The 13,846-nt window shown below is 42.8% G+C and overlaps 1 protein-coding gene across 3 annotated transcripts in view; it reads left to right on the plus strand.

Moving 5' to 3' along the window:
- LOC108105782 (centaurin-gamma-1A) overlaps positions 1-13,751 on the plus strand; it is a 54,101-nt gene extending 40,350 nt beyond the window's left edge. For 2 of the 3 annotated variants that reach the window (XM_017212507.2, XM_017212508.2), the window contains exons 2-8: positions 6,756-6,988; positions 10,458-10,599; positions 10,689-10,823; positions 10,893-12,176; positions 12,240-12,357; positions 12,421-12,796; positions 12,862-13,751. In XM_017212507.2, coding sequence (XP_017067996.2) covers positions 6,756-6,988; positions 10,458-10,599; positions 10,689-10,823; positions 10,893-12,176; positions 12,240-12,357; positions 12,421-12,796; positions 12,862-13,185 — 2,612 coding nt within the window. In that variant the 3' untranslated portion in view covers positions 13,186-13,751. Of the gene's footprint in view, positions 1-6,755; positions 6,989-9,662; positions 9,809-10,457; positions 10,600-10,688; positions 10,824-10,892; positions 12,177-12,239; positions 12,358-12,420; positions 12,797-12,861 lie in introns of those variants that run through there. The other variant, XM_017212509.2, reaches the window with a different exon arrangement.
- Positions 13,752-13,846: the final 95 nt, after the last annotated feature.

The raw sequence follows: 13,846 nt of genomic DNA on the forward strand, positions 1-13,846 counted from the left end.
TGCAGGCAGCAACTTCAGATTTTGTAGATGTCAAAGGAAACGACAAGATTTTACGTACCATAGATTTTTTATATTATTAAATGTGAAAGACTTTAAAAGAGATATATGCCAATCATAGTAAAAATCTGTAATGTAATATATGCATTACTCCAGAAACTGTCAAATTTTACAAAAAACTTTTTTTCGCACATATGTGGAAGCTTTTCCTGAAACTTTAACCTGCTGTTGAGTGTAATTCAATAGCCTTCTCATACGAAGTATTGCACTGGCGTCTGACTGATAGCAGTAAGTTTCCACCGGTTGGTGTATCTTGGCAGAAACACAGACAACGGCTAATGGCCAGCAAGTCATTGAACCGCAAAAAGACAGTGGGACAAGGAGATTCAGATCGCTGGCACCCACGGGTAAAACTCTTTCAACACACAAGCTAAGCAATGTGAATCAGAAAAAGAAAGAATTTAAAATGATTCAGTTAGTCAGGGAAACTGCTGGAAAAGGCAAGAAAATTTTAGCCAAGATGCGAACGCACACGAAGGCTCCTCGTGAGCCAGGATACTCTCACACACTCTTGAGGACCAAAAACACCCATAAATAAGATTGTAATGGATGGCAGCCTCGTGCGAAACAATAGTCATCATAATTTTTTTGCGCTCTGGAAAGAAAAGATGTAAACGAGGTACTCGGGACAATGGCAGATGAGATGAGATTTCTAGGGAACAGACTGACCAACAGCAAACTAACGCTAAGGAGGCTGCCAAAAAGGAGCGAGAAACAGCTCGTGTAGAACGAGGAAAAGTAAAAGTAAGCAATTTAATAATTTGTTGCGCCTGAGCGACTAAGAAAGCGGTAAAGAAAAGGAAAAAGTCAGCTGGTCAGTTGGTCAGTAGTCGTAGATCGTAGATCGTATTCGATCGTGGAATATTATTGGCCAGCTGCTTTTCCTCTAATGAGGCGCCTGACCATTCCGAATCGATTTAATTGAAGCGAAATTTATGGGACACAAACGACATACGGAAATCTCTTTCCTGCTGACCATATTTGTATTTTTAGTAAATCCAAACCGCAAAAAGAAAAACCTCAGAAGCGCAGGACAATCAAATGCTCATCATTGACAATCTTACCGCATAAATATTAAACACAAATACGAATTCAATTTTATATTATTTGATTTTATGACCGACCATCAGCCCAAAGAGCAGCTGACAATAATAAGAGAAAAATCCCAGGAAAAATCCCATTTCCCACTGCACTTTCCTTTCAGTTTTTTCTATGCTTTCTTCCTTGGATTTTGGTCCGTCCATTGTCTTCAGGACTGACACTTCATAAATATGTCATATTTAATAGAGTACAGTGAGCTACCGAGGAAACGGGAGAGTAAGTGAAAGAAGCCACCACCGGGAGTTGGTGTCCTGCATGTCCTTTGGGCTCTCTCTCACTTGCTTTCTCCCGGGCCATTGTCAACTTTGATTGACTCGCACGAGCTCAAAAGATTCTTCAGCCGGGTGTTCTTTTTTTGCGCTGTTTTTTTGATTGAAAAACTCATATTTAGGGTGGCGAGAATATATTTTTTTTTCGGGAAAAAATATAAAGAAAATATCGTGTTTTCTCTCTGATCGTTGTAAGATGATCTTGGGACAGCGGCATGTCATAAATTTGACATTTAATCGTTTTGGGATGGGAAAAGAAAAATTTACATTTGCCTAAGTTCTCAATAGAAGTCGGAGTAAATTCGTCATGATTCAATTCTTATTTAGTAATCCCATTGAGTAAGGTTAAAATATCAGCTCTGACATCATAAACAAGATTCACCCAATTCAAATGAAAAGTTAACGCTATAGATTAGATTCGTTTTGATAAGATTCCGTATAGCTTTGACAAAGTAAAAGAATTCAGAGAATCAATATGACGAAGTTGTATTTTACCTAAAAAGGCAGTACAATGTTAAGATAACTATATGTTTTCCCTTTGAAAAGCTGATTAAATGAAAACTACTTCTGGTTTTCCAAATCGCATTACTTAACAAATGTTCTGGAACTATAACATTTAGTATAGGAAATTGATTTTACAAATATTTTGAGACTGATAAGAAATTGCTTTGTACTCGGCACTTTTCTCGTAATGGGGTTTTTACTACTGAACGATAAGGAATCATAGCTTACAGCCAAGTGATTTTTTCTTTATTTGCTTTCTGTTATATTTTATTATTTTACTGCCGCGTGTTTTGCAATTTACTCTTCCTGTGCCCGAATGATAAATGAGTTTTGACACAGAAACAAATTCAATTCGGCCCCACAAACTGATAAACGAACCGAAAATACAAAAAAAAGCTAAAGAAAAAAACGTTAACAAAGAAATCGTCTATGGCTATGTATGTACGAGTACAATTTTTTAGGTGCAAATGAGAACAAGTTTACTGAGGAGCAAAAATGGAGTACGAGACTGAGGAACTGGCAGAAAGATGCTTTATTACCTGGGTATATAAATCTCACAGCCAATGACAGCATCCTAAGCAGAGCATCCTTAAGGGATCGCAGAATAAAGAAAAGGATTGCTCTAACCCTTTCCATGGCTCGGGGCGTGGTCTTTTGAGTGTAGGTTTAACCTTCAACTGTGTTTGGACAGCGAATTGAATGAAATTGCTACTCAATCTAATTTATCAAAATCCAACACATGTTCCATGTTCTCAAAGATTTTGGCCTGCGTTTTCACTTTCGCTAACGAGAGATCTGCCCATCTACTCATTGGCTGCCATCTGCTCGTCTGTTTGTTTGGATGTTCGCGCATTTTGCTAATGATCCGTGAATTTCTGTGTCAATTTGAATTGTTTTTGATCTCGGGATTTCTGGTCGATGAAGTCATGTTTTTGCCCAGCCTCCCACAAGAAATATTCATACGATAAATATGTAAGAGAGTACACATGCCTGCACGTGACACTGACTGAATGTAATTTGACGGATACAGTTTCAGGTACACACCCATCCTATGCCATTCCACAGCCCATCTCAGGTTGCGTGACGCTGATGATGCCCCAGGGCGAACCTTGAAGTGTCGCAATCATTCGTGCAGAACTATTCTATGGGTCTCCTCTTCGGAACAGACAACAGTTGGATGAGTGGGTTTCCCCCTCTCAGGTGTACAAGTTATTGTTTTGTTTGTTTTGACTTGAAATTAATTGGTAAATGTAACTGTTTAGCTTTGTTATTTAACACTAGAACGGGTTACGGGGGGATTGCTTAATAAATAATTTGTTTACAAAAGTTCAGGTTTAGTGTGCTTTTAAATGCTTAGTAAACAAACAGAATTTAGAGATTTATTTGAGAAAAGTAAGCCAAAGACATTCTAACTCAAATATCTTTCTCTTCTGCTCTCTCTTAACCTTTGGCAGGCCTTTCACTTTATATTTATTCGTTATTTTAGTTACCTTTTCCTGTCTGTCTGCAACATCCGCCTCCTTCGCCAGCTCTTTTGGTAATCTTGTTTGTGCGATCGCCCTTTTTGCCTCGAATCATTTGTGGGCTTTGCTAATTTTCTTTACCTTTGTTAGGTCGACAGAGGCAGAGAGGATCAGTAGGAATTGGAAAAGAAAACCATTCCTTGTGCAGGCTACTTTTTGCTGGTTGCACAGCCAGCAACTTTGCCACCAGTCGCCGTGATCTTCTTTCACTGATCTCTGGGCAAACACAAACGGCGAGCGGGACAAAAAGAAAGTAAATCTGGTTTTTGGAGCAGATGTGCAGAACGATGGTCGGACGGTCTATGTAGGAAACGCCAACACCAAGATCTGCCCAAACAGCACAGGGTGAAAGAAGGGAATTTAAAGAGTGGGGGGATCCCAAGATTTATTGCCTGTTGTCCTCCAGATCTTTGCGACTGGACACTGTCGACACGGTCAGCCTACCTAAATATTTTCGTAGGTTTTTCGTGGGCCAATGCAAATATGCAATACTCGTATCCATGGGATCTGTATCTGGATCCCAAAAAGATCTTTTGAGCTCCTCGCTATCGCTATTCATATTTCCATGAAAGGCGAGGCAAATGGAAAAATATTCTTTTATTATGGTTATGGCTTATTAAAATCACATTATTTGACCATTTACGGGCATGACCAAAGTATCAAAACATCCGTGGCGCGTTTCAATGGCACGAACTGTTTGCCATTTGTGGTATCTAATTAGCGTAAATTGAGGTTCGGGGTTGCTTTAAACTGTACTCAAGGTTAGGATGTTGCAGCTGGTTAACATTAATACTTGGCTTGGTCAAAGCTGTTTATTTAGTTTTTAAGGTAATAATACTTATTACTTACGACCAATTTGATGGTTTTATCAATTTTATTGTGGTTTTATAGATTCACAGGACATCTTTCTTTCAGCTGTAAAGGATAGTCATAAAAATGTAAGCGATGACATTTCTAACTGCTTCTTGTTTGTGGCTACCGTAAACAACTAAACGGTTATAAACATTTTTACGACCAAACCGCTGACAATCCTTGGCGCCTCCTGGTCAAATAGAACTAAAGTATATATTTTCTTGGATGCCTGGCACGCTTCTTGGTGATAAAACTCAGCCAGGGTTTTTGGTTCGGCTCAGTTTGAATACAGCTGCTGTCAGTCATAAAACTAAGCTATCTATATCTTGAAGTTTTGGGTCATAAGGTCACCTGGTTGTTAGGAAAACATGTTTGTCCCAGAGGAAAGTTAGAAAGGAGGGCCAGAAAGGGAAATGAATATTTCATATTGTTCGCTAATTAAAATGCTTAACCCACATCAAGAGCTGTAAATCCCAAGCCTTCTTATCGCCTCAATGGCAAAATTGTATAAACACAAACAAACAGAACTCAAAAAATAAAGGCTAAACAAATCCCAACCGAAATAAAACCCCTTCTTCGACCAACAAACACGGACACTTTCTCTCTCCCTTTTGATTTTTGGACGTAGAACAAGAAATGCAAATGGAAAGAACTCCGAAATCGAAATTTCTTTCGGGTCTGCCAGCTAGTTTGCATACGTAATTATTTTGGGAATTTTGACAACGATGGCGACATTTGACATGAGTTTGAGTTACGATCCCGGAGAGATAAAGATGCAGCAATCACCGAGGGATAGTTACAAGAAAAAAGAAAGGGTTGCCCCGAGGCTGGCGGTTTGAACTTCACACATAAGCCGATCGCCACCATCCCGCTTCGGATCTTTATTCCGATTCCGATCCCGATTCCAATCCCTCAGGTGATAGTTAACCCCAGAGCGCGCAGTGTCAGACATTTGACATCATTAGTCAAACTTAAAGACGCATTTGTAACTGGCTTGTAACTCTAAGCGCTTTAGGCTAATGACGAGCCATTAATTAGGTGGGATTGTCTGTTTCGTAGCCCACAATTTGTTACAATTCGAGCACTGAGAACCTAGAACCAGTCAGTCAGTCCGCCGCCTGGTACGCTGAACGCCATCTTTGATCCGAAACACATTTCCTATTATTCTACCCAAAAAAAAGGCATGCAAATTGCAAAACCGCGCTAATTTTTTCCTGCCATATCGCTTTCAATTGGATTCAAGCATTTTTGCCCGGATTTATTTCGGTGTTTCCAGTATTATATAACAAAAGGCATATTTATTTCGTTTTAATTTGTAATTTTGCGCTCTGGTCAGCAAGGCAAGAGTTCAAACCAGTTGAACGTGTCTTGTTGTACGCTTTCCATCGCCTCAGTCGATTAACAAGCGGCCAGGAAAACAAGTTCCCAAGCAGCCCTGGGACAAACCCTTGAGACGATCCACATATCCATGTCCATGTCTGTGTCTATGGCCATGTCCCTGTCGTTGTCCATCCCAAAAAGCCATGCGAAGTCCTCAGTGTTTACTTAAGCAACTCTTAACAACTCATAATAGAGCAATTTTCACGTATCCCTCTCTGCCTGGAGATCCAGTAAATCATCGCCGGGCAACCAGCCATTCAACTGGTCAGCCATTGTCACTCCTTCTACCCTAAGTTCTTGGCTGAATGAAAGGAGTATGCGTCAGGCGGTCACCCGTAATCCCCTTTTCCTGAAGTGAAATTGATCGTGGGCACTTGGAAATCTAATGGCTCGGGCTTGTCCCTTCGCTCTTGGGAAAAAGATTTATGGTGGCAACTTAATGCTGTTTTCATTTCGGGCTTAGCAGATAGTTTAACTCGGGCGTGATATACAGAGACGAACAGAGAGAGATCCTCCGTAGGAGCCGCGAAAGCTTAGCGGCAAGCAGCTGGCCTGCCTTGCCATATCAAGTTCCATGGCTCAAGGTGCCAGGCATTTCAATTAGCTACCCATTTATGGACCATTTCTTAGCCTTGAAACCCCGAATACCTTAAGTCTGATTGAGGGACTGTGACTTGACAATGAGCTAATTTAAATCAGAAAAGTGTTCGAGCAAACTGACAATTTAAAAGTTTTTTTTTTCGATATGCGGCAGACAATTGCCAAAAATTGAAAAGGAAGCTTCCTGGCAAACATTTGTGCTGTCAATCATGCGTACGAGCTAAACATACGCTCGAAGGATGATGTATGTGTATTTAGGTTTCCTTCGCGAAGGATACATTTGCATAATGATGGGAGGATGGTTTCTTGAGAGCTGGAAACTTTTGGCCGCGACATATAGGTCAAAGAGAAACGGGTTCGTCCTTTCTGAGATCGCTAATTACGCTGCGTGAACTCGTTTTTTTTTTTGTTTTATTCCCAACTAAAACTAAAACTCTTTGGCTAATGATGATTTGATGATTTTTTACAGATTCGTTTGTGAACAGTCAGGAATGGACGATTTCGCGGTCGGTACCGGATTTGAGATTGGGAATAGTTGGTTCCCTGAACTCCGGAAAGTCGGCCCTGGTGCATCGGTATCTCACTGGCTCCTACATGCAGGAGGAGTCGCCCGAAGGGGGTCGCTTCAAGAAGGAGGTCTTCATCGACGGCCAGAGCTACTTGCTACTCATTCGCGATGAGGGTGGAGCTCCCGAAATGCAGGTAAGTCCTTGGGGTTAGTTTTTTTTGTATTTGGTTTTGCTTTTTTTCCCATTTCCATGGAATATTCATGGGAATGGGAAAATGATGTATTGCTGGGGGTAGCACTTTGCCAGCAAAGTTTCCCGTGCCGTAGACAAATAAATTTTCCCTTATCATCTTGTAAATATTTGAATTGAGGTCAACGTGGGATCAACTGGGAGAACTTCTTGGGGGTTGGTTGCCCGCCCCTACTCAGTTTTTATTTATCAATATAATTTGATTGAAATGCCTAGAACTTAAGCCTAGAGTTTTCCTTTGTGGCCCCCAGACATATCCACAGTTCTTTGCAACCAATTATCCAAGTTTTTGGCTACTCCACTTTCTTTTAGTTGAATTTTTCTCCTTTGGCGTGAAAGTTTGCCTTGACTGGACATTGGGGAGTTAGATTTTTGTGTTGGTTGGGTCACACGGCATGAGTCACACTGGCAAACGAACTTCGACCTTTGGCAACGGCGACTTTGTCGCAATGCCAGATAAGCGCTTTCAACGTGTCTAGTTTTTGTTGGCCATTATGGCAGTACGTGATGCAGCATCATCATCATCATCATCCTGGCCGACAGCCAATAACTTTGCCCAAGGGTTATAGAGGTTTTGCCCAGTGCAAAATACAAACAAAATACACACAATACCGGCGAGCACTCAATAGATTGCCAACCCCTCAGCTGCAGTTGGGCAATCAAAAGTTCCTACAGACCCCGGATCCGGATCCAGCTTCGAATGCAATTGAATTCGTCTTTTGTCAATACACATATGTATGTATAGTATGCCTGAGATTGGGTAGCGTAATTAAAGGCAACTTAACCACGGGCTATTTACATTTTGAACACGGGCCTTGACTCATTGATTCCCCCGAGGCTTCTGTGGCTCAAGGAGCTTTTGTTCAGCTCTCGGCTTTCTGCTTTGATATACTCGTATATCGTAATATATGTACTACGTTTTTATATGTCTGAGTTTGAATTTGCATTTTTCGCAATTGCAATTTCGCTACCCCCTACAAGTTCCTGAGGCCTTCTGCGCCTGCGGCTTAAAGGGTGAAAGTGAGGATTATAAATTTTAAGCTGCTTTTGCTTTTCACTAGTCTGTCTCATTTTTTATTTGCGGTTCTATTTACACTACACTCTGGTTCAGGGGGTTGCTTATAAAAAAATGTGCCAGACACGCGACCCTCGAAATCCCAATAATATCCATATAATCCTAGCTCTAGCCCTGCTGTCTGACAGTCTTTCAGTATTTGCTATATCTCGTTGTTAGCGATTCTTATTCAAATTGCATTTTTTTTTCCACTTCCACTCTTTTTAATTATAAGTTTGGAGAATTTTTGCAAGTCAAGCAGATGATTGACCTAAATTATCGTCGGGATAGGATTCATAACAAAGGATTATGGGTTCAATGGTTCCTGGGAACAGTTTGCTGGGAACAGTTTTAGAGTTACAGTTTGGGAGTCATATAACATCGAACACTTTTTACTTCACATCACATGATACAGTTTGAGAGTCGTTTTTCTCACTTCACTGCACTATAATGCAACTTTCTTCTGTTACATATTACATAATCGTTATTATTCGCCGACTGTCAAACTGTCAATCAGCCCTTTCACTCGAACGCACAAACTCCAGTCAACCTCCCACTTTTCCTACATTTGTAATTCTTTCCAATTCACAAAATCAACTAATTTTATACCACTTTCTTTGGCCAACCTCGTGTCAGTCACATCTTTATGGAACATAATAGACCCATATTTCATAAGCAAAATAACCCTCATTTGTGACGGACTCGGCAAAAGTTACGCCAACAGTAACTATAACAGGGAGAGGACGGACCCACCCAAAATAAAAATGTGAACAACCCGGAAAGTCCCACCCTCGCAGGAAAAGCATTCGCCTCCCAACTTTGGTTGGAATCACTCATTCAATGGTCGACTCGTCGCCACTCTGTCGCATTTGTAGTTGCTTTTTTTTCGGTTTCCCCAGCGAAGGATATCATTACCATATACGAGACACGAGACGGCGACAACAGCGACAACAATATTGCATACGACCAGAAACGGTCGATTCCTTATTGTTAGACCCGGCAAATGGGGAGTGTACACTCGCGGCGATGCAAATAGGTTATTGAATATACAATAAGAGCAGCTTGCCTTCTTCACTTAGATATAAACTTTTTTACTCTTACTATATTTACTTAGAAAGACACAATAGAGTTTATTTTAAACATTGGATTTTGAAAACCTATCCATAGATTGATCCATTTTTGTGACCCCCGCTGTCCTGCTTACATCTGCAGTTGTTTTTCTTCGTCATCAGCATACATATGTGCAGTAAGCATTCACAGGATCTCCTCTCCTCCCCCAACACACACGAACAAAAAAAAAACCCCTTACATCGCGTATCTGTGTGAGCTCGAACCTTTCGTCGCCATTTGGTGCAACTTTTTTGCGACCCCCTTTGCGCTGGTGCTTCGTTTTTGCTTTCCTGTTTCCTCTGCATACATTTTCACAACAAATCATAAAAAGTGGCAATGATGGCGGCGCCATGGGGCGGGTAGAGGCAGACAGCCCAACCACCCACCACACAATGCACACAGCAACACAGACGACGAGAGTGTCCTCGTTGCCAGGACATTCTAGCAGCCAGTTGTTTGTCGACTAGCGTCGCGTGCGGGCGGCTTTTTTTCCCATCGCCGGATTGCTACTACTGTCACACAAGGATAACCCAAGCTCGAAAGTCCTGGCAAACTCCTCCATGAGAGAGTTACATAAATAATTCAGCGACTTTGTGCCAGGTAAAATACCTGCGATGCATTATTAATTGATTCGAACCGAAGGACAGTCAATCAATATTAAGACTGGAAAACTCCATTTCCTGGCGTCGCCTCTTGATGGGAATCCTGCGCAGAAACGGCAAAGGCTGTTTACATGCCATATAAAAGTTCATTATCCTGCCAAACTGTTCTCGTGCGTGTGTTTTGTGTGTGTGTGTGTGGGGCATACAAAAATCATTAAAAAGTTTAACACACGCCTGCCTGGCGAGCAGAGCGGAGTGGAGTGGAGTGGAAAGAAGGCTTCAAGTGCTTCATTAGCGACTTTCTCAAGTATGTGTGTTGAGTCCTTTGACCAAGCTAAAATAAAGAGAAAAAACAACTCTAGCTCAAACTCCTTATAGCTCCTTTGCAAGAAGCTGCTATATATATATATTATGTCCATTGTTTTGCGCGCTTCCGCCAGACGCCGCATTTTGTTTACACCCCATCCCATCGATACCGAATCCAAGTCATTCCTCCCCAGAATCCCTCGCAAAGTCAAGGACTCGACGCGTCCCAAAACGGGCTGTATTCTCGCAGGACTTCTCTTTGTTTTCAGTTTTTAGCTTTCTGCTCTCCCAACCCTTTCCCCTTTTTGACTCATAACATGCTCTTTCGTCTTTTCTTACAGTTCGCTGGCTGGGTGGATGCGGTAATCTTCGTGTTCAGTCTGGAGAACGAGGGCAGCTTTAATACCGTCTACAACTACTATACAAAAATGGCACATTTCCGAAATGGCCAGGAAATACCCATGATATTGGTCGGAACGCAAGGTACGTTAAATAGTTGTAATGTTATGTAATAGTAAACATAGTAGAAAAAGATCTGAACCTTATTTTAAAAATTATTTTTCAATTTTTAGATGCCATCAGCGAGCGCAATCCTCGCGTGATTGATGACACCCGTGCGAGGAAATTGGCCAGCGACCTAAAGCGCTGCTCCTACTACGAGACCTGTGCCACCTATGGCCTAAATGTGGAGCGTGTCTTTCAGGATGGTAAGTCTACAAAGTCAATTAATTAAATCAATCACAAAACACTCATTATGTTTAACCTTTTTTTTATAGCCTGTCAAAAGATCCTGTCGCAACGCCTGCCCTTGCCACCACAGGTGCAACCGCCGAGACCTACAACCCCGCAGGGCAATCGTTTGGGTTTAGCGCCTTATCAGGCACCCACCAATGGACAACGTGGTCAGCAGCAGCTGCCACTGCGAATGAGTGCGGATTTCGCCCAGGCGGAGCAGAAGCTGTGGTCCCTGCAAGGAGCCAGCAGCTCAACCACCAACGAGAACAACAACATCACCAAATACAATCCCGGAGCAGCCAATCCACTACAGGGTGATTGCTCTCAAGTGCAGTTGCGGGATCCACGCGACCTGGCGCCACCGCCGGGTAAGGAACTGCCCACACCTACCTCGACGCCTACGACGAGCCGCAAGAGCCGGCGGCGCTCAAACCTGTTCATTCCCTCCTCCTCGAAGAAGGCAGACAAGGAGAAGGAGCCGAAGAGCAGTGAGCTGGGCAGTGGACGTTCCATACCCATAAAACAGGGTTATTTGTACAAGCGATCTAGCAAGTCTTTGAACAAGGAGTGGAAGAAGAAGTACGTGACACTCTGTGATGATGGAAGACTTACCTATCACCCTTCCCTGCATGACTACATGGACGATGTGCATGGCAAGGAGATTCCGCTGCAGTACGTCACCGTCAAGGTGCCGGGACAGAAGCCTCGTGGCTCCAAGAGCATCATCACGAACAGTGCGCTTACCAGTTCTCTGATGGCCAATGGTCAAAGAGCTCAAAATACCCTGAGCGATGGCATCGGTTGTCTCACCCTGGCCAAGGACAATCAGCGAAAGCTGAGCGAGAAACTATCTTTACTGGGTGCCGGATCGGGGGCAGCTGGCGGCGCTGGGGAGCCATTAAAGTCGAACAGCTCACAGCAGACAAGCGGGGACGAGGGCATAGCCATGTCCAATTCGAATTCACAGACTTTCATAGCCGGTGAAGCGGCCAACATAGCCAATAAATTGGAGGCCCAGACGCCGAATGTTAAGAAGCGACATCGCCGTATGAAGAGCAGCAGTGTAAAGGCCAATGAGGCAGACGACAACGATGGCTACGAATTCTACATTGTATCGCTGGACTCCAAGCAGTGGCACTTCGAGGCTGCCAATTCTGAAGAGCGCGACGAGTGGGTGGCGGCCGTCGAGCAAGAGATCTTCAAGAGCCTACAAAGCATCGAGAGCAGCAAGACCAAACAGGCCACCAGCACCGATCTGGCCGCAATGCTGGCCATTCGACAGCGAGTTCCCGGAAACGGCTTCTGCGTCGACTGTGGAGCGCCAAGTAAGTTGATCCTAAAAAATGATTATTATTACCTTTACTTACATTTTGTATTACCTTTTACAGATCCTGAATGGGCCAGCTTGAATTTGGGCGTACTCATGTGCATCGAATGCTCGGGAGTTCATCGCAATCTTGGCTCGCATATATCCAAAGTTCGCTCTCTGGGTCTGGATGACTGGCCGTAAGTTTATACCTATATTTCCACCCAAAGATCAGTCTAAAATATTCTTTTTCGCCTTATTAGATCTCCGCATCTCAGTGTGATGCTGGCCATTGGCAACAGTCTGGCCAACTCCGTCTGGGAGTCGAACACGAGACAACGAGTGAAGCCCACTTCACAGGCCAGCCGGGAGGAGAAGGAGCGATGGGTGCGCAGCAAATATGAGGGCAAGGAGTTCCTGACCCCACTGGGCAATGGATCCTCAGCACATCCCAGCCCGAGTCCGGGTCAGCAGCTGATCGAGGCTGTGATCAGGGCGGACATCAAGTCGATTGTTTCGATCTTGGCCAACTGTCCGTCCGAGGTGACCAATGCCAATGTGAGCGCCAGGGATGTGCGAACTCCATTGCTGCTGGCCTGTGCCATAGGCAATCTGGCCATTGCACAGCTGCTCATATGGGTAAGTCAACTGAAGATCATATAAAACCATATAGATTACTAATGAGTACTCTTATATTTTTCCAGAATGGCGCCAACATCAAGCACACGGATCACGAAGGTCGCACATGCTTGGCTTACGCTCGAGCGGCACAATCTCTGGCCACCGCCAAGTCGATAAAAGCTGCTGCAGCTGCGCAAGCGGGCACTACGATTCCGGCGCCTGCTCCACCCACAAACGGAGGCATTCCTGCTCCTCAATACAATGTGGAGGACACGACGGCGCTGGTGGAGCTGCTCGAGGGATTGGGCTGCCCGGAGGCGGCACCACTGACGGCCAGTGGCACCTTGCCCAGGAGACGCGACACGCTAGGCACGCCCTACGAGAAGTCCGTGTCCGGTGTGATCTGAATTAGTTAAAATTGAAATAAGATTAACATGAATTTTCGTAGCAATTGTACAATTTTTAGACTTTGTTGTTCGTAACGGAATTAGTTTAAATTCTATCGGTAAAATTGTATAGCGTTTAGTGTTTAGGTTTTAGGAATGTTGTGCAAATGTTTTATATGACTATTATTATTTGGCAAGCGTTGAATGGAAATTCACAAATTTTATTTATGTTTTTTTTTTTAGTTTGTTTAGTTTCTAAGCCAAGAAACCTGTACAGCCTTGTTGTAATCTCAAGTGTATAATTTATTATTTTCGTATTACGTATTACTATTCTTATTGTTTTTATCGTGTACAGGTTTTTTATCGTTTGCAAAACAATTATTTAGTAATTATATTTATTATGTTGTAACTCTCGATAACCACATCAGCAGATTGCAAAAAGACTTTGTGGAAAGAAAAACATACTTGTACACCTTTAACAATTGATAAAAGCTGATGCAAAATATACGTATAAACGAAATGAATCTAAGATTAAAGCCAAAAACAAACTTATACTATACAATATACACGAACATATATATATTATATACATACATAGTTGAAATTGCTTGATAATCGGTTTAAACAAATGAACACGCCCAAAATGTAGCTTATGCTGAACCAAACTCACAAAATAACAAAA

This window comes from Drosophila eugracilis, unplaced genomic scaffold (assembly GCF_018153835.1).
Source record: "Drosophila eugracilis isolate 14026-0451.02 unplaced genomic scaffold, ASM1815383v1 contig_353, whole genome shotgun sequence".
Classification (NCBI taxonomy): domain Eukaryota; kingdom Metazoa; phylum Arthropoda; class Insecta; order Diptera; family Drosophilidae; genus Drosophila; species Drosophila eugracilis.